General features: G+C 41.7%; 1 protein-coding gene across 17 annotated transcripts in view; it reads right to left on the bottom strand.

Moving 5' to 3' along the window:
• MICAL3 (microtubule associated monooxygenase, calponin and LIM domain containing 3) overlaps window positions 1–19,961 on the bottom strand; it is a 329,542-nt gene that overhangs the window by 216,766 nt on the left and 92,815 nt on the right. For all 17 annotated transcript variants that reach the window (XR_015058963.1, XR_015058964.1, XM_085884102.1 and 14 more), the window contains 5 exons: window positions 17,016–17,171; window positions 9,656–9,756; window positions 9,266–9,523; window positions 7,604–7,719; window positions 1,066–1,192 (listed from right to left, as the gene is read on the bottom strand). Coding sequence is in view for 15 of the 17 variants with exons in the window: in XM_085884102.1 (XP_085740228.1) it covers window positions 1,066–1,192; window positions 7,604–7,719; window positions 9,266–9,523; window positions 9,656–9,756; window positions 17,016–17,171 (758 nt within the window). In the remaining 2 variants the exon portion in view is untranslated. The remainder of the gene's footprint in view (window positions 1–1,065; window positions 1,193–7,603; window positions 7,720–9,265; window positions 9,524–9,655; window positions 9,757–17,015; window positions 17,172–19,961) is intronic.

The following is a 19,961-nucleotide window of genomic DNA, read 5'->3' on the forward strand; positions in this document are numbered from 1 at the left end:
GAAGAACAAGAACAAGAACAAGAAGAAGAACAAGAACAAGAAGAAGAACAAGAACAAGAAGAAGAAGAAGAACAAGAAGAAGAACAAGAACAAGAACAAGAAGAAGAAGAAGAACAAGAACAAGAACAAGAACAAGAAGAAGAACAAGAACAATAAGAAGAACAAGAACAAGAACAAGAAGAACAAGAACAAGAAGAACAAGAAGAAGAACAAGAAGAAGAACAAGAAGAAGAACAAGAAGAAGAACAAGAAGAAGAACAAGAAGAAGAACAAGAAGAACAAGAAGAACAAGAAGAAGAAGAAGCATTTTTAAGGCCATTTTCCCTGCTAGATCAGGATTCGCCATCAAAATTTTGGTTTTGATGTTACATTGTCACAAGTCCAACAGGATGTGGAAAGAGGTTGTAAACTTCCCTTCGAGGTATCTAGACTGGGTTTAATTGCAGACTCAACTGTAAACTGTCAGATTTGTACTTGCATCACAAAGTTCACAGTCCCGAGGATGGACGTTAACCTGGGTTTTACGTACACCACCTGCCATGGTGTCTTTTGTGAAGAGTCGGCGAATTATTGCCAGTATCCTGAACAGGTTCCACATTCTGCCATCCTCCGTTGAACATCAGACCAGGATAGAGTCGGTTTATGAAAGAGTTGGGCCAAAAAGTTTTCCCAGCCAACCCCCAAATAGTGGGAACAATCAACTATCAACTCCTTCGTGCGCATTTAATTAATGCTAAGATTTTGTTCAGAAAACACCAGTTATATTGGGTTTGTGATAATTATTCAATAGCTATGCACACCTGGTTTGAAAAAAAATAATCATGAATGATGCATCAAAGGTGAAATGGTTTGAGACACACATGAGACATTTATATAAGGGATATTTAGAGGTACACCAAAGCATAAATAAATACAATTTCCCAATAGATTATCAAGCTGACACTGATGCAGTTTACTCTTCCCCCTTGATTCAATAGGTCTCTATCCTCTGTATAATCAATATTGCAAACATCTGGGTTAACCCACAATAGACACCCATGAAGCACCTGTAACTTTTACACATACCTGACGGGGCTGCAATGCATTGAGAGAGGCATTGGGGTAGCGCGTACTTGGGTCTACACTGTATTGGTTGAAGTTCTTGTGCAGGTTTTCTGGAGTGGTTTGTGGAAGGAGCCGATAAATACTCTCTCTGATCACCACACAAAGAAACAGGAAGGCTTTGTTTTATTTATTTTCCAAAGTAAAGTGTGAGGGCAAAAAGTCCCCCCACCGACACCCCGTCAAGCTACGGAGTACAATATTCAGAGCCACAAATACAAAATATTCCTTGCAATGACATCAGGAAACTCACTCATCACTGGAAAGACTGAGTGACAGCCTTACCTAGCTGGAAACAATATAGGAAAGGAGTAATTTGAAAAGGATTAACTTATAGCTTCATGGCCAGGGAGGAGAGGGGGCTTTACATATTTTTGGCCTTATATTTTAATTTGAATTTTCTCGGTTTGTCAGTGTGTCCGTCGATCTCCACTGGGAAAATGACTGGACACAAATCTTTCATATTCGGCGCGTGTATGCAAGATATGTTAAGGGACAGACTATTTTACTTCCTAATTTTGGGAATGAAATTTTTTTTTAAGGGAGAGAATAGTGCAGGATTGTATATCCTTTCGACAACCGTTATTTATTTACATTCACTTTACCATCTCCCCTACCAAAAACACAAGCTCCTTGAACTAACATACCACCTTGGATTACTCATTTATATACACGTTAACATCTCCATGAGCAACCTTCAACTTGAACCGTTTATTTATATACAATTTAACCATCACCACTCCAGACAAATTTATTCATTTACTTAGTTGGATAATTAAATGTAAAATGTACATGTCCTATTTTAAGGTGCGGTTGAGCCATTTGAGTATTCTGTGTCGGAGTGGCGACCCATCCAGGATTGTGCCCAATAGCTCAGGAGACTGATTTGGCAGCACCAATGCTCTGTATGGTCCCCATGGATGGATGGATGGATGGATGGATGGATGGATGGATTGGGGGCTGTATCCTCAATGGAGGACTTGCATCCTTGTTCAATGAAAAAAAAAAATCAAACCATGCTGTTCTTAAAGATCCACATGTAAACTAACAATCAATTCAACTTCTCTTTCAAGAGAAGGATGCCTGACGCATCATGTCCCATCGGAAACAACTCCAATTACAAAATAATAGAAAGGGCAAAGGTGGTGAGCACAATGCAACACAACATTGCGAGACAACTAATGTAGTATATGTCAACAATACAAGGATGAATGACAATGAAGTCGTTTCAGTGTAGGTACAGCATTTTTAGTGTCACCCCAAAGGGGTTATGAGATTATTGTAACGTGTGTGTGTGTGTGTGTGTGTGTGTATTTTTTTTTCTCTGCAACCGCTTGTCCAATCATTGCCAAACTGCAAACATAGAAGGGACTCCTCATTGACAATATTTTATCGATAACTGATGTCATTCGCCACATGATACGGCAGCCATATTGGATTAAAGGGAAAAGTTTGGAGATCTCATCCTAAACTGCTTTACGAAAAAAATTGAAACTTGGCATACGTCATCAACTCCCTATGGGGTATACGGTAGAGGGTGATCATGATGACATGATCAATGAAGTGGTAATCCAGCCATAATTGGTTGAATTGAAATCCTCTGAAAAAAAAATCTGAAACTTCATATATATGATCTACGGTCCAATGTGAGAGGAATTAAATTTATGTCGTCATCAGTAACATGGTCTGGCAGCCACATTGGACTGAAAATAAAAAAGCAAAAAAACCTTTCTCCAGAACCACTTATGCTTCAGTCACATTTGGCTCGGCGGCCGTAGGGTCTAAAAAAATGTATGGCCACTAGCAATTATAGGGCGGCCGCAGTATTTCCACGGTCACACAATGTAGCAGTCACATATGTTTTTATTTTTTGGGGAGCCGCACGGGGTATTTAGAAATTGTGGAGACCGAAAACGTGGGGGTGCCGTAAGGTCTTTGATTTGATGTCACACGGTGACCTTAGGGCGTCCCTGCGGCAGCCATAGAATTTTCAAGGCAGACACAAGGTAGCCTCAAGGTGCCCGCAGGGGGGCCCTAAGGCGAACGTGGAAATAGTGCGGCCGCCGTAATTTTTTGAGGGTTGGCAAAATTTCATTTTTCATTGATAAGAGCCTACGGAAAATGCGTGAATAACACAAGCCCACCGGACGCCCTACGTAGGGTCGACGTGGAACACATCTACGTCATGGCTACGGCTTGTCGAATTGCTACAGCCAACCTAGAAATGAAAAAAGTTAGAACTCCATGCTTTAATTCCACGGAGACCCCTACGGCCTGTAAAAGATAGCCATACGGTGTAGGGCCACCCTGAGGCCACCTCAGAAACTCTGTGGCCGCCGCACGTTTCTGTCAATTCGGGGGGGGGGGTACGGCCGCCGTATCCTAGCCGTAGAGCAAATGTGACTCATGCTTTAACAGATCGATGTGAAATGTCATACATACAGACATATGACAGACCAGCCATGGGTAATATTGTTTGAAAAATATTTCATATTCATCTTCATTGATGCAAATTAACCTTTATGTGCACAAAAGTGGTTGATAAATATCCCAATAATCAATCAATATATCAACTAGAGAGTTAATGGAACACATTACTATGGATAATGGCAATGTATATGACATAATAGAGTGCATGGATGATACAGGTATATGGGCCATAATGCAGGGTAATGTCTTTTTTATTTGAGAAACCTAAATATTTCCCCATGCACTAAAAACTATATCAGTGAGGAATCTAATATCCTTGTTCAGAGAGGATGAAGTGGGCTTGTCCCGACCCAGGGAACCAATGTCAAGGTGACCTCTGCAAAACAAAGGCAGCGGTGACACTTTCCAACTGTCCTCAACATCCAAAGCCAGTGTTTATCAGGCAGTGCTGGAGGAAGGAGCCAAGCAGCGACTACTCAAATCACGAATGATTGATTTCCCAGCGGTTGGAGTGAAAGCAGTCATTAAGATAACGCAGGGTCGGCTTCAAGAGCTCACCGAAGAGGTGTTGCCAGAATCCAAATGTGGCTTCAGGAGGTGATTCGTGATTCGTCAGCAGGTGAATATGAGCAGTGATTCGTGATTTTGGTAGTTTTACCAGAAGGGGGTTGTTGGCGGACCTTGAGCGCCCTGCGGAAATATGGTGGGGACAAATCGCGGACACATCGGGTCGGCGGGGGGGGGGGGGGCGAGACCAGAGAGGAAACGGTGGAAGACAGAAAGACCGCCGACCTGCCTGTGGTGAGAGATTGAGAGGCCCAAAGACTACGCCTCATCATGGAAGATGCCAATGATCCGAAATGCCCTGGTTTTTACAGCGTGAAGTCGAGAAAGGTGGAGGCAGGAGCATCAGCCCAGAGGGGAGAGCAGTACTCCATCAGGCTGCAGCGAAAGCTTTCTATGTGTTCAGGAGCTCAGGTGGGCCGAGGAAGGACTTTACACGACGGAGGATTCCCAGTTGGCGACTGGCTTTGGAGGCGAGGTTGGAAATGTGGCTTTCCCAGGAAAGATCATGGCAGATCGTGAGACCCAGTAGCTTGAAAGAAAGGACTTCTTCCAGAGGATTGTTGAGAAAGTGGATGGGGGGTATTCCAAATGGTCCTTTCAGAGAGACCTAGTGAGAGTGTGATATGTGTCTGGATTGAAAGACATGTTCCACGTGTTGGACCAGTTTGTGATTTTATCCAGATCTGCAGTGAGCGAAGAAGCTGTTGCTTGCTGGTCTGAGGGATGACAGATGGTTCAGAGGGTGGAGTCATCAGCAAAGAGATAAAGAGGATTTTCCAGAGAGTCGGACAGATCATTGATGAAAACCAGAAAAAGAACAGGGCCCAGAACTCTGCCTTGAGGAACTCCAGCCTGGACAGGAAGACGTGAAGAAAGAACTCCATTTAAGGCCACACACGTTGGCTGCGACAGAAGAGGAAGTCTGCGAGCCATGAGTGGTAGCTTGAGATATGGTGTTTCTCTCTCTTCCTACAATGGATACATGAAGACGGGCATGACTGGCATTGGAGAACATGGAGTTCCAGGATGAGCTTCTTAAGGTCTGCCATTTCAGATTGTAGCTCTGCCTCATGCTATGGTGGAGGTGTCACATTAGCCACATTCGACGTAACGGTGTCAATGATATGATCAGCCAGATCCACAGCGGCAAGTAGTGCCAGCTCCGCAGTAGCTGCAAGTATCATGCGGACGTGTAATGGTAAATGTTGCAAGAACAACTCACGAAGGAGCGACTGGTCAAATGTGGTATGGCAATCACTGAGAAGCTACTGCACATGATGCAGTATTTGTGTGGGTCTTTGATCTCCTAAATCCTCAGCTGTAAGATGTTGTTGAAAGCGGCGGTGCTCAGATGGGGTCATGCGCTTTATGAGCACGTCCTTCAAAGTCGTGTACGAGTTTGTTCGTTGGAGGTTGTGTTAAAATATCTTTCACCTCCATCACATACTCTGGTGACAAGGAGCCAACAATGTATTTGAATCATGCATCTCAGTAATGACGTTTCAGGCATCAAATAGCGCTTTGACTTGTGAAAACCACAGTTGAGGGTCATTAGGCCAGAATGGTGGCAGCTTTATTGAAACCACTGCCACCGATGAAGCTGCTTGGTCATTCCCGGCGACTGGTTGCGCACTTGAAGCTCCTTGTTTATCCATTTGGATAACGTCGGGATCACACATTTGGCGTGGAACAAAACACGTCCGAGACATTCGGATTCTGAGTCAATTCTCTTTATTCAAACCACTCCATCTGACCCACTCATCCTTCCGCTCACTCGGTACCGGAAATCCCCTGATAAACCAGAGCTCAAGCATATTTACATATGATAAAAGCAAAGGCAAAATGATGCCCCAACAAAATCATTTTATAAATTTAAAAATTCTCATATCCGGATTCAGAATCAGATCTTCACTAAAATCAAGTCAACGTGTCTGTCAAAAACCCAATCTATCCACCAAGTTTCGTCCGAATCCGTCAATAACTTTTTGAGATATTATGTTTTATATCGTTTTTAGCCCTATCACACAATAGTAAAGAGTCACTTCGAAAATTATTGTAGCCAGATCAGAATCCAAATCTTCACCAAAACATAATCAGTTCATCCTTGTGAAATACCCAATATCTCCACCAAATTTCATACGAATCCGTCTACAACTTTTTGACATCCTGTTTGGAGACAAATAGACATACAAATAAACCAATGTCACCCCCAGGGTGACCCGTATCTTGCCAAAAGGTGACCACATGTGACTTATTTAAGGTCACACCGAGGTGAACAGAGCTGCTATCCACAAGGAGCCACTCCTTGAGGAATACCTGCCTACGAGAGATTCCAATGAGAATCGTTCTACAGAGTAACCATGAAAAATATGCTTTTGCCTCATAACGTCACCAAATGACGTCATAATGTCTCAAGCTTGACATATCTAGAAAGCACTCATCGAGGTGTTCAATTTGAGGTACGACACGATATGGTTCCTAAAACTTGAAAATTTGACCTTGGGGTCAAATATGTTTGACCTGAGGCGCTAACCATGAAGGTCAAGGCCAATCGCCACCAAAAATTAATCAGCTGAGCGCCAGACCATGAACTATATTCCCATGAAGTTTGAAGACGATCAGATCAAAATTACTCAAAAAATAAGGGTTTCGTCGACTCCCCTGATTTGCGCCAAAGTGACCTTGACCTTCAAAATTTTGTGCACTGAAAGGGAGCTCTATAGGCCTCTGATATGCAAAGTTACAAAAATTTCCGATGATAACTGTGCTGTGCAGAATTTTTTATACGTGATTACAGACAAACAAACAAACAAACAAAAAAAACATACAAGCTGACTAACATATCTTGCAAAAACTTCGTTTTGGCAAGATAACAAACACACAAACAGACATATAGACGGGGGTTGAAAACATAACCTCCACCTTCATATGGTGGCGGCGGTAATAAAAACAGACCAAAAGAACAGATGGCACATTGTGCAAAAACTCGAGGAAAAGGTACCCTCTGACCAGAGAACACAAAGTCCTGCAGCAACACCAAGTTCAGACAGACATTGCAGTACTCGAGATATGGGAAATAGAAGAACAAGCTACTCTACAGGGAACGCCGTCGCCAATATGATGATGTGCAAGGTTCATTACGGTGCTTGTGCTATACTTCCAACCAAACTATCGAACACGAGTGAAGGTGGAAGTGGAGTGTAAATGTCGGTTGAATGTGACGCAAAAAAAAAAAAACAATATGGGACATGTGAAACATATTATAATGGCTGATACATTGAAGCCTGAGCATCACAAGGCTGAAAAGGTTCAGGACAAGAGAAATCCACACAACATATGGTGATACCCACCACCATGGGCAGAACGGCAATCGGGAGTCGAGTTATGACATCGGTGACAAAACGAAAACCTACGAATCTCAGACATTTTATATGAAAAAAAAATACATTTTCAGAACTATCAGCAACACATTTTTACACCAACATTAAATGAAACAGCAACTTACCTTTGAGCCAGGACCTCAAGGGCTGAGCTACCCTGGGCACAAGATCGAACTGTCCAGGCTAAATCAAATACTGCCAAGAAGCCTCGCGCACATCCAGTACCCATTGGCCAGAAAGGCTGGAGAAACATGACAATGACACAGTATGGTCAGCTTCAAAGAAGTATCATTATTGTTGAAATGGAAATGAAATTGAGGTGCTTCAAGTTTGATTTAGTAATGAATGAACAACTAGAATGTTTCAAAAAGCTTTGTGTGTAAGTAAAATTCAACAGCAATTTCAACTGAAGAATAGCTATACAAACAAAGGATCACATCAAGTTTGAGCATCAACACATAAAAATGTTTTGGGGGAGAAGGGGGTAAGTTGTGACCTGTGAACGATGGCCTGAAAGATCATTATTTATTTATCATTGATAGGAGGAAGAAAAATGCTGCTCTGACAAAAGGAACGCCTTTCAATCCAGGAAAGTCTCACATTCTCTCTCTATTAATTGGGAAGGATCATCAAATTAGCCCACCTATCTACAGTATTCCCAGTTAGCCAGTGGAAGAGTTCAATCTCCCGAACCTCAAGGTCTCACCATCAGCCATGACCTGTCCTGGCAGAACATATAGCAAAGCTGCTCTGCAATGCCAACCACAGATTAGACATCCTCCATCATTCCTTAAAAGTCAGAGCCACTCAGCCTACAAGGCCTTTATCCATAGCCCAACAGAGTACTGCTCCTTCATACCGGTTGGCAACTGAGCATCACGTCTTTCTCTCTTGGATTCTGTGGAATCTAAAGCTGTCCACATTATTGGCAACACCCATGATGAGGCAAAAGCACAAGGGCCGGTGCCCTCATTGCAGACTGCCCATCTATTATATTTTTACAGCCTTTCATTTCGCTCTGATGACTCTCAACCTTCCAAAACTCCGCAGATCCTCTGGGATGAACATATCACGTCAGTAACATTATTGTGGTTAAACTCCCAAAATCCAGGCTTACCGCCCACCTCCATTCTCGTTAGTCTTTTCGCTCATTTGTGGAACTACCTTCCTGCTGACATCAATAAGATATTTTAATCAGACTCTGTGGTGTAATGGTTCAATAATTCATGATGAGGCCTGAGGTCTGTGGTTCAAACCTCGAATGACTTACACCAAATACTAAAAATGGTACGTGCTGCTGCTTAATTGCCTGATTGTGAGCATTCAAAAAAAAGGATGCAGCATGTTCAGGCTAGAGCAAGGACAAACAACCATAGGTTAACAACAATAGCTCAGGCCTTGATGGGCTGATAGCCTCCTCTTATGTTGAAGTTCCTTGAAAGAGAACTCAATTTTCAAAAGCTCATCAATCCCACCCTTACATCCAGGGCTTGAAGAAAGTGGTGTACCACGATCTCATGTCATCCCCCATCTTTATCTGCAATATGTTCCCTCCCCTCCATTAACCCCATCCTCTTATTTTCAGGTTATTCCGTACGTCTCCTCTCTCCTCTCTCCCCATTCCTTTGCTTGTTGTATCCAACTGTGGCCCATCGTTACGTCGTATTTTTATCCTCTGTCAACTCACTCTCCCAAAAACCTTCATTTTTGCATTTAAATTTTTTTTAAAGAGAGAAATGTGAATGTCAAAGGCACACCACCAAGAGAGAGAGAAAAAGGCAAATAACCTCGAGCAGGCTGTCGCCGACAAGGCCCACAAGGAGTCGATGTCCATGCCGTTCACGCACCAGTGCAGCATTTTCTGATGCATACATGCATGTAAAATCAAACATGGCAACATCCGGCTGCCCATAGTGGTTGATGGCAAAGGTGAGGTCTGGAAGCTGGTCATTGGTAGAGAAATTTGCAGCTTCAATTGCATAGTTCTGCAAAGCTTCCTGGTCCACATTGTTGCGAGATAGGAGCATCTCGGTATCGGAGTGGTCCTGGAAATGTGGCAGAAAGGTTGGTCTTTAATAACATGTAAGACACTGTAATTATGCCTACACCTCTGTACAACATGTAATTGGAGACCTCATGACAAATCATGAAAATGTTCCAAACAGAAATCTACATACCTGCAGAATGGCACCTTTCTCCAACAGGCTGTGCTTCTTTGCCGTCATCACAAAGTAGTGCGTGTCATCTTTGTAGTATACAATGTTCTCCAGATCAATTCCTAGACAAATATCACCACATCAATACCCTTGAGATCCAACTTATAGCAGACTGATCAATTCATAATCTCAGGTTTTGGTAAATGTAAGAAAAAAATAAATCGTACCAAATTGGAATTAGGATAAAGACTTATTGAAGGGGCAGTGGGTTTAGAATGAGGAAGAAGTATGAAGAAGGGGTGGGATAAAGGATCTGTCGTGAAAAAAGGGAAGCCAAAAGTTGATAAACAATGAGTCATGGCAATGTTCTAACATGGATATATTCAGACATGGATATTATGGATATATTCAATGAAGGCTTGATTGTTTTTTTTTTTGAAACACAATCAGCAAGCCTGTAAATATGTGCAGAATATTAAAATGATGGCTGAAGATTAACAGCAGAGCAAAGTCTTTACACTCTCCAAAGCTATGATACAAGAGTACTTTGCTTCATGCTCCGTTAACTTTTTATTACATTCAGGAATCTGACTGCAGTTAAAATGTACGACGAACGCATGAAGAATATATCACTTGTATCATGGAGCAATGATGCTGTCCGATCATCGATTACACGTGCTTTTGCAGTGCAAACAGTTTGGACCATAATTTAACAAACCGTAAAATGTTGAGTGGATTTAAAAAAAAGTTTTGGTCTGTTTTTTTTTTTTCCAACAAAAAAAAAAAAAACGTTTTTGCAACCAGCAAACAAACAACATAAACAAAGATGTTTTCATCCAGCCATTAGCAACCAGCACATACTTGGACAAATGCATTTGGTCTTTAAGATATTCCTGAGCAACCACATTCCATGAACCAAGAAAATAAATCTTTAAAAAAATTAAAAATAATTTTAAAAAATCCTCAATGCTCATCCTACGATTAATTTGCAATTGGTCACTGGCTTTGACATCAATGCAATTTTTTTATTACGGACCCGAGGCATCAAAAAGTTACATATATCGAACAACCCGTTTCAAATGTAGCACCTCGCTGCCAGGAGAGCATTAAATCGCATCAGATGTGGCAATAAATGCGAATTGTTGGTCCCAGCTTGCCGGCTCGATGGCAGAAGACGCCTTTGGCATTTTTGCCTCCCTCCCTCCCTCCCTCCCTCTCCTCCCCCCCCACCCCCCACCCACACCATGTCCCAACCCTGCAAACACTGGCCTGCTCACTGCCTCACCTAACCTCTCCTTTCCATTGCGTGCTACAATTAAAGTGACCAACACGCAATGTGAATCTTTTTTCCCCCATTTTAACAATAATTTATTTGGCAAAGTCTTGCCTTTGTGGGTCATCGATTGGCGACACAAAGCAAGTGATGTTCCACAGCCAATCATAGACACAAAAATTTAATGATAAGGTTGTTTTGAGAGAAATTACCAAAGCAAAAATGAAAACAAATATATATATATATATATATATATATATATATATATATATATATATATATATATATATATATATATATATATATATATATATACATACATAGACACCAGTATTGTATTTTAAAATAATTTAAAAAAAACTCCATATTCCACGAGCGGCCGTTTCACCAGCTGCTATTGAAACCTCCATATACCTAAGCGGCCAGATTTTTCTCCAGTGAGCCCAGGGTGGTGGAGCCAAAAGTCCATGGAGCTCAGGGTTCAAAGGGTTAAATTGTGGTTCTCAAATGACAGAGCAGGACTCTTTAATTAATAGTTGTGGAGTGAATAAACAGCAAGCTCATCAATCTTGACACAAATAACTCACCTTTCCAGTTCAAATGTTCAAGAAGAGCAGGTGACCATAACTTCCATGTGCAAAGTACATTCATTATATAGTTCCAATATTACAGCATTTCCTTGCAATCGCAAAACGAAAAGGCCTCGAGAAAAGTCAAAAGACTGAAGTTTCCAAATACAATGTGCCGTACAGCAATGTACGAGGTAAATAGCATGATAATGCAGTTGTTCAGCTGTTCGAAATACGAGCACAAAAGCCCGTTAAAATGAATGTGACTCTTCTGCATTCTCTCACTATCCAGCCTTGAAAACTCTGGCTAAAACCGAAATTATGTACTAAAACCTTAATTTATTTCACTGGTGCATTGCATAAATGGTCATCAAAATGACAATGCAATTATAGCTTAAGTTTACTCAAAAAAAAAGTCATGTACTCATTTTAATTTATGAACTAGAACAACACTCGGTAAAGCGCATACCTCCACCAGAATGAACAGTTTACATTTTGCATCCCACTGATGGGCCGGATCTGAATCCGGACCTCAACTAAAATCGAATCGGCTTATTCTTGGCACCGACCCAACTCATCCACCAAGTTTTGTCGTAATTTGTCCACAACTTTTTGAAATATCATGCAATATTACGTTTTTGGCTCTATCTCTCAATGGTGAAGAATCTAGTATCCAGCTCCGGATCTTCAACAAAATCCAATCATTTCATCCTTGTCACAGACCAAACCGGTCCAAGTTTCATCCGAATCAAGTTTTGTCTGAATCCGTCCACAACTTTTTGAGATATCCTGCTCACCGACTGACAAACAATGGTGAATGCATAACTTCCATCCACCTAAGGTGGCAGAGGTAGAAATGCAATCCCTGGAGTTTTGGCAACATGCATACATACATACATACATACATACATACATAAACTAACTCCATTATAGTATGATGATAACTTGTGCCAAGTTCCGTTTGGCCAAATCACTTCTCGACTCACAAATAGCACTTCAGTACCAAATATTGAACAGGTGGTTCATTGCCACATTTGAAATCCTCGTAACCTTCACTCAACCTTTGATAATAATTTTAAATGCGATGGTTTCTTTTTTTCAAGTGAAATCAACGAAGAAATATCTCCATGCTGATGCGCCTCAGGAGATGAAGCAGTCTTTGGATGGCTGTTTTGTTCATCTGACCGAGATACTAAAACTCTCCATCTTTATATGGCATACGAGTGGCACCTCCTGGTGGGTTTCTGGTAAAAAGTAATGGAATCATTGAAGGCAAATGTGGCTCCAGTTAGTTAGACTCATCGCTGGGAGGAAGGGCAGTCGTATTATGCAAGATAATTGTCTACATTAATCAAGCTATAGAATGTTTTTACTGATGTACTACAGTGTACAAATATCAAGAAGGGGGCGCAATGCCAATAATGAGCAGATTATCACAATCACAGTGGAATGGAGAACTAGTCTAAACTGTGAAGGCTGGTGTTAATCTGTGTTGGCAGACAGGTAGAACAATGGATGGAATCAGCAGAATGTTTCTTTGTTTGTTTTTCGTTGTTATTTTAGATACAATGTCAAGGCTCGTATAAGAGCGAACACACAGAACGTATAACAAGTGCAGAAGGAGACAAGAGGGAGGGAGAGGGAAACACAAAACAGTGGGGCAAGACACATGAGGAGATATGTAGAAGGGAGAGGGATGGGGCTGGGTACATGGGGTAAACACGATGGACACTACAGGGACTTTCAGGAAGGAAAGCAAGGAATATGAAGGACGTGGGTTTGGGGTGGATTAACGGGGGAGAAAAGATCATTGTTTTGGATGGGGAAAGATAAGAGATGGTGGTGAACAGCTGCTTTGAAGACTTGGAGGGAAGAGTGGGATTGAAGAGTGTGTGAGAGTTTGTTGCAAAGGTGGCGAAAAAGAGGAATGAAAGAATGAATGTGAGCAGTGATTCTTGATTTTGGTAGTTTAACCAGAAGGAGGTTGCTGGCAGACCTTGAGCACGCAGCAGAAATATGGGGGGGGGAAGAGAGCAGAAAGAGTGGGGGGGTGAGGCCAGAGAGGAGACGGTAGAAGACAGAAAGACCACCGACCTGCTTACCTGCCTGTGGTGAGAGTGAGAGACCCAAAGATTCAGCCTTATCACGGGAGACACCAATGATCTTAAATGCCTTCATTTCCACAGCGTGAAGCCGAGAAAGGTGAGAGGTGGGACCAGCAGCCCAGAGGGGATAGCAGTGCTTCAACAGGCTGTGGACGAAAGCTTTGTACGTGGTCAGGAGCTCAGGTGGGCAGAGGAAGGACTTTCAATGACAGAGGATGCCCAATCGGCGACTGGCTTTGAAGGGCAGCTTGGAGATGTGGCTTTCCCAGGAAATATCATCGCAGATAGTAAGACCGAAAAGTTTGAATGAAAGGACTTCTTCAAGAGGATTGTTGAGAAAGTAGATGGGAGGGTTTTACAAATGGTCCTTTCGGAAAGACAAAGTGAGAGTGTTGGAGTCGTCAGGATTGAAATACATATTCTACATGTTGGACCAGCTTGTGATTTTATCCAGATGTGCAGAGAGTGAATAGGCCGCTGCTTGCCAATCTGAAGGTTGACAGATGGTACAGCAGAGGATGGAGTCATCAGCAAAGAGATAGAGGATTTTCCAGAGAGTTGGAGAGATCATTGATGAAAACGAGAAAAAGCACAGGGCCCAGAACACTGCCTTGAGGAACTCCAGCCTGGACAGGAAGAGGGGATGAGAGAACTCCATTTTGGGCCACACATTGACTGTGACAGGAGAGGAAGTCTGCGAGACACGAGTGGAGATGGCCTTTGATACCATAGGAAGAGAGTTTGGTGAGCAGGGCAGGGTGCCAGACCATGTCAAAAGCACACAATATGTCTCGAGATATGGCTCTGATCTCATGTTGGCATTAAGGACCTCCATCCATTGTTGAGAAAGCAGGAGCAGCAAGTCCAAGGTAGAGTGACCTTGTCTGAATCCAAATTGATGAGCAGAAATCAAGCCATTGGAGAAGAGGAAGGATTTAATCTGTGAAGCGATGATGGATTCCATAACCTTGCTGATGATTGGGAGAAGGCTGATTGGTCTGTAGTCGCAGGGATCTGTTTTTGCACCTTTTTATGCAGAGTGGTAGTGTTTGCTGATTTCCAAGCAGATGACCTTAGGTAAAATGAGAGGGTGAACAGCACAGAGAGAGGGTGAGCAAGAGCAGTATAACAGGTTTTTAGGACACGTGGACTAATGCCATCTAGACCAGTTGCAGAATCAGAGTCGAGGTTTGACAGCAAGCTCTCCACCTTGTCAGGAGAAAAGGACACAGAGTCCAGGGACAGCTTGGTGTGACAGGGTAAGGTGGGTCGAGAAAACGTTGGGTTTGGGACACAAGATTTAGAAGCAAACACCGAGTTTAGGCATTCAGCCTTTTCACATGCAATGTCAGCTGTGCGGCCATTTGAGGTAAGGGAGGGGACGGAGGGGGAACATAACCAGAAACAGACTTAACTAGACGCCACCAGGATTTGGAGGAGGGAGACAGATTTGAGACTTCAGACTGGAGATTAGAAAGATGGTGTTTCCTGGCTCTCCTCAGGGTAGAACAACTAGTTCCGAGCTTTGTGGAAGGAACTGAGATTGCCTTCAGTTGGATTTGCCTTCTATGAGGCGAAGGCAAGTTGTTTCAGGACAACTGCATCACCACAAGCTTCACAAGCAGCCACGTTGATCGAAGTATGCCATCTGCCATGGGAAGAAGGGGAAGCTCTCTCTCTATCGAGTGCAGCCTGTGGCTGCTGGTTGCATCATTGGTTGAGACGCGGCTATGCCGCTGATGCAGTGTCCCCCTTACCAGTACACTGGTGCTCATTTTGCCGACCTCGGAAGGATGACAGGCTGAGTCAACCTCCTGGTGTATTTTTAATTCAGCAGACAATGGGGCTTGAACTCAGGACCCGAGGATCCCAAGCCGCCACCCTAACCACTAAGCCAACACCAGGCTTGCTAAGGGGAAGCTGACGCTTCAGGAGTTAAACCTTCATTTGAGTGCTTTTGCTCTGACGATTAGTAATGTACATGAAAGGAAAATAGCTTTTGCTTTTAATTGGATTGCTTTTGCTTTGATGGAACTATACATGTCCTCCCTTTCCCAAACTACGATGCTCCCCAAATCCACCTTCCCAAAGTTGGAAGTTTTTCTTTAGATTTGTATTTATCTCAAGAATCGATCAATTTAAGGGCCAAAAGTTTTCTAGCAACAACCATATCATGAAAGTTTTCTTTTATAGGAACAGCAATATCATTGGAAGACAAGACCATTGGATCATGCTCGCACAATTTATCATGAAAATCGAAATGGAATTTGAGAGGGAAAGCAACAAATAAATAAGAAGTTTTTTGTTTGTTTGTTTTTTGAGGGTGAAAAACAGGGGTGCAGTTCATACACGGCCACGATTTATGCACCAGAAAATACGGTAGCTTACTAATAATGAGGCAAAAAGTTGTTTAAAAAAAAAAAAATCAGCTAATTTATTGGAGTCTGGCACATCGAACATTACAAAATATGTCGTTATCTGATTATGAAAGAAATAATATCAACCAAACTAACAAATCTAACTTGCAGAAACTCTATCATAGATCGAAAAAGAAGCATTTATGAATACTGGCTCGGTGAACTGACTACCATCTATGAAGACTGAATAGTTTCTTCCCATAGTTGGGAATAGCTTCCCAACTTGAATAGTTTCCAGAATGAAACCAATCTTTATATAAATATTCAGAACAATGAAGTAGTCAAGCCTTTCTCAATCCAAATCATGAACATACTGGCGATTCGATGTTGACATGGCGCCCTTGGTTTATCGGGTTATTAAATAAATATGAGTTCCCTTCCAATGAATTCCAACACAGGGGGGGGGGGGCATTAGGCCCAATAAGCTTGCGCAATATTTTCAAACCAATTGCATTTTGTCTGTGATCTACCCTTTTTAAATGCTAAGCATCAAGCAAGGAAGCAGCACCTACCATTTTTAAAGACTTTGGGATGACTCTTCTAGGGATTGAACTGCAGATTTGCCAGATTCACAGCGGACAGACTAACCATTACGACACAGAATCTGGTTCTATAATGCAAGTTCCTTTACAAGGGAAAAGGTCAACGCAAAAGGAGACCACGAGGCCAATCAAGCCTGCACAATGGTTGCCGAGTCATGGTGATTTGTATATGCTCTACTCTTTTTAAATCCTGAGCATCAAGCAAGGAAGCAGCATGTACCATTTTAAAAGTCTATGGTACGACTCAGCCAGGGTCGGGTTTGATCCACTGAGCTCCCAGACTCAGAGCGGAAGCTATAACCATTGCGCCACCGAGTCTGGTGACCCAATTCTTATCCATTAGTGCACAAGAGGATGATTCAGAAATATATTAAGTCAAAATACAAAAGGGAAAACCGAGCCACAACAACAACAACAAAAAAAGGAAGCAAGCAAGCCATGGAAATATAATTTTTAGAAGCAAACACAAACCCACCAGTCTTTGCACGCAGATCTTGAAAGAACTTCTGGTTGAAGATGAAGGCCACACCACTAATCTCTTCTACTTTGGCCTCTTCCCTCGAGTGTCGGTTAATAAAATTTGCAGTGATGGCTATTGCCAACTTGCCACGGAATTCCTTGCGTCGGAAACCTGCAAAAACAGATGCAACCAACTCTTTGAAAAGAGCTTCCAGTACAGGGATCGAAGCATGAGAGAAATGAATAAGATTTACACACAATAGACAACTTGCCATCTATGATAAATTGCGTTAAATTTTTGAAAAGTCACATCAAAATTGCATTTGTGTAAAAGTCAACAATATTTTATCAAGAACAAATTACCATCCTTTTTCCCCAAATCGAAAGCACACGAACAACACACAGCTGGCGGGAAAACATTTCTTTCACTTACAGAATATAAACAGTGCCTTTTAGTCATCCATTACTAGATGGTCCAATCTAATTAGCGATTGCAAAAAAAATTGTCAGAACAGCACATAAACTACTCCTGGTGAGTCATAACTGTCAACTGAATACTTTACAGATCTTTAAACATTTCCCAAAAGGCATTCGATTCGTGAGATTCCTTTCTGCCGAAGCAAAAAAAAAAACAGTACGTGCATCATACAACTGCATAAACTTTAGTAACACTACATTGTAATCATTATTGTAGCATTGCAGATTTAATAATCATAAAAAAAAACACAACGTATTATGTTGTAAGACATATTTAAACAATTAATCTGCATATGAAGATTTAAAGATGGTTGTTGCTCCAAAACCATGAGCTTGTTCTGAATTGAGAGAAAGTGATAGGATGGCTTAAAAAGTCCACGTTTAAAAAAAGAAAAAAAAATTACCATCATTTTCCAAAAATAAAGCACATGAACAATATTTATTGTAGCATAAGTTTTCCCCAAGTACAAGATCAAACAAACCTCATCCTTTATAAAATCGTTGAAAGTCACAACAGTCACGTCACGAGCCGGAGAAGAACAAAGAAAAGAAAAATGAACAGAGACCAAATAATGGAGTGCAATCTTGTGAGATGGATGCAAAATAAAAAGCACCATAAGTGCTTTTGGCAAGATTCTCCCACAACCTATTCTCATGGTTTGGAGAAAAAGACAATCGGGCCGAATGGCTCAACTCAGCCAAAATCAACTTCGTAATCTCAAAAGGATAATAGGACAGAAGAAACATTTGGTCTGCTTCTAAACTACAGTTTCACTTCACATCTGAGAGAAAAGTTAGGTGGCATGACGCTCATTGTTACCTCCGCCACGGAAGGTGAAGGAGGTTATGTTTTCATCCCTTTCTGTCTGTCTGTCTGTTTGTGTCCAGGATATCTCAAAAGGTTGTGGGTGGATCTGGATGAAATTTTGTGGACAGGTTCAGTGTGTGAAACGGATGAACCAATTCAATTTTAGTGAAGATCCGGATTTGGATCTGACTACTAGAATTCTTTAATGATCCTTCACCATTGAGCAGTAGGACAAAACCGATATATAGCATCTCAAAAATTGTGGACGGATTCGGACAAAACTTGTTGGACAGGTTGGGTGTGTCGCAAGGACGAATTTATTCGATTTTGGTGAAGATCTGAATCCGGATCTGGATCTGGATACGATAATTATTTAATTTTTAAAGCGATTCTTCACCATTGATAGAGCCAAAAACGATATAGCACTGTGTGGCATGATATTTCATCTCCAGATTTTTGCAATCTTCGAAAGAAATCAAACTTTGATGCACGATGGTGTCACTGAATAAAATGTTAGAGAAAATCCTGTGTGTCTGTGATTTTGAAATCACCCTTTTTTTTTCAGTGTTGAGATTATTTAACCCTTTTGTTTGTGTGAAAACGAGATTTGGGGATTTAAAGGGATTTATTTATTTACAAAAATAGGTTAAAACATTACCCCCCCCCTCCACTAAACCCCATTATATTTTTTTTTTCCAAATAACAGAGTGGGTCTTGTTCCAGTGTGGCAATGATGCACCCCCATGATGCTTCAGGTCTCAGTTGGACATTGCCAGACAAGGTATTCTCCCCATTGGAGTTTTGCTGGCTGATTCGGTGTTTGAATGTCTTATCTCAATCTTTGGATTGCACAAATATATTGTTTCTAATACACAGCGCACTCGGCATGACTGCTAGCAAGATGGTCGTTTAAAATTGTACCGTGTGATCTTTAACTACTACATTGGAGTATAGACGGGCGAACTGATGACCCACAATGAGCAGCCCAATCACACTCTATTAAGGTGAGGTCATCATAATAACTGAAAAGAACAGCTGGTTCTTGTTCAAATGCGAGCTACAGAACACTTTTCTCCAGACACAACAAGATGCCTCTGCAAATGGAATAAAACACTCGTCAGAATGGACAACTCAATGTATTTAAAACTCATGGTGATGTTATAATCATCTCTGCTTTACTTGGCATTGATGATTTATTCTTCAAAATGGACAAAAACAATGCCCAGATGTTCACTCATATACAGTACTAGCCATTGGCGTCGATCGCTATTTAAAAGTGGGGGAACATTGCAAGTGCAAATCGCGAAGCCAACCGTGATGACCGGGCAAGTCTCACCCCTGCAAGTTGTTGATTCTGGACACTCTTTGCTGTGGTACATTCTGAGCATTTAACCTGACCATCTTTGCCATGTTTCTTTGAAATAATTTAACCAATAAAAGGGGATGCTTTTACTTTCAAGTTTTTTCTTGGTGCCAAAGTTTATTATTGCACTCAAAAACCAGATGGAAAAGCGCATTTCATACTTTTAGTGTTACTTCTACGAGGGGCAGTCAATAAGTAACCTTAAAATGGCGATATAAATTTGAGAATGCAATGTGTGTAGTTGTGGACGACATATGATATATCTATGGGTAAGAGTCATGTTTTGCCTGTTTTAGATCTGGCAACATTGAGCG

This window comes from Eptatretus burgeri, chromosome 6 (genome assembly GCF_056783735.1).
Source record: "Eptatretus burgeri isolate ZD-2024b chromosome 6, Ebu_testis_v1, whole genome shotgun sequence".
Classification (NCBI taxonomy): Eukaryota; Metazoa; Chordata; class Myxini; order Myxiniformes; family Myxinidae; genus Eptatretus; species Eptatretus burgeri.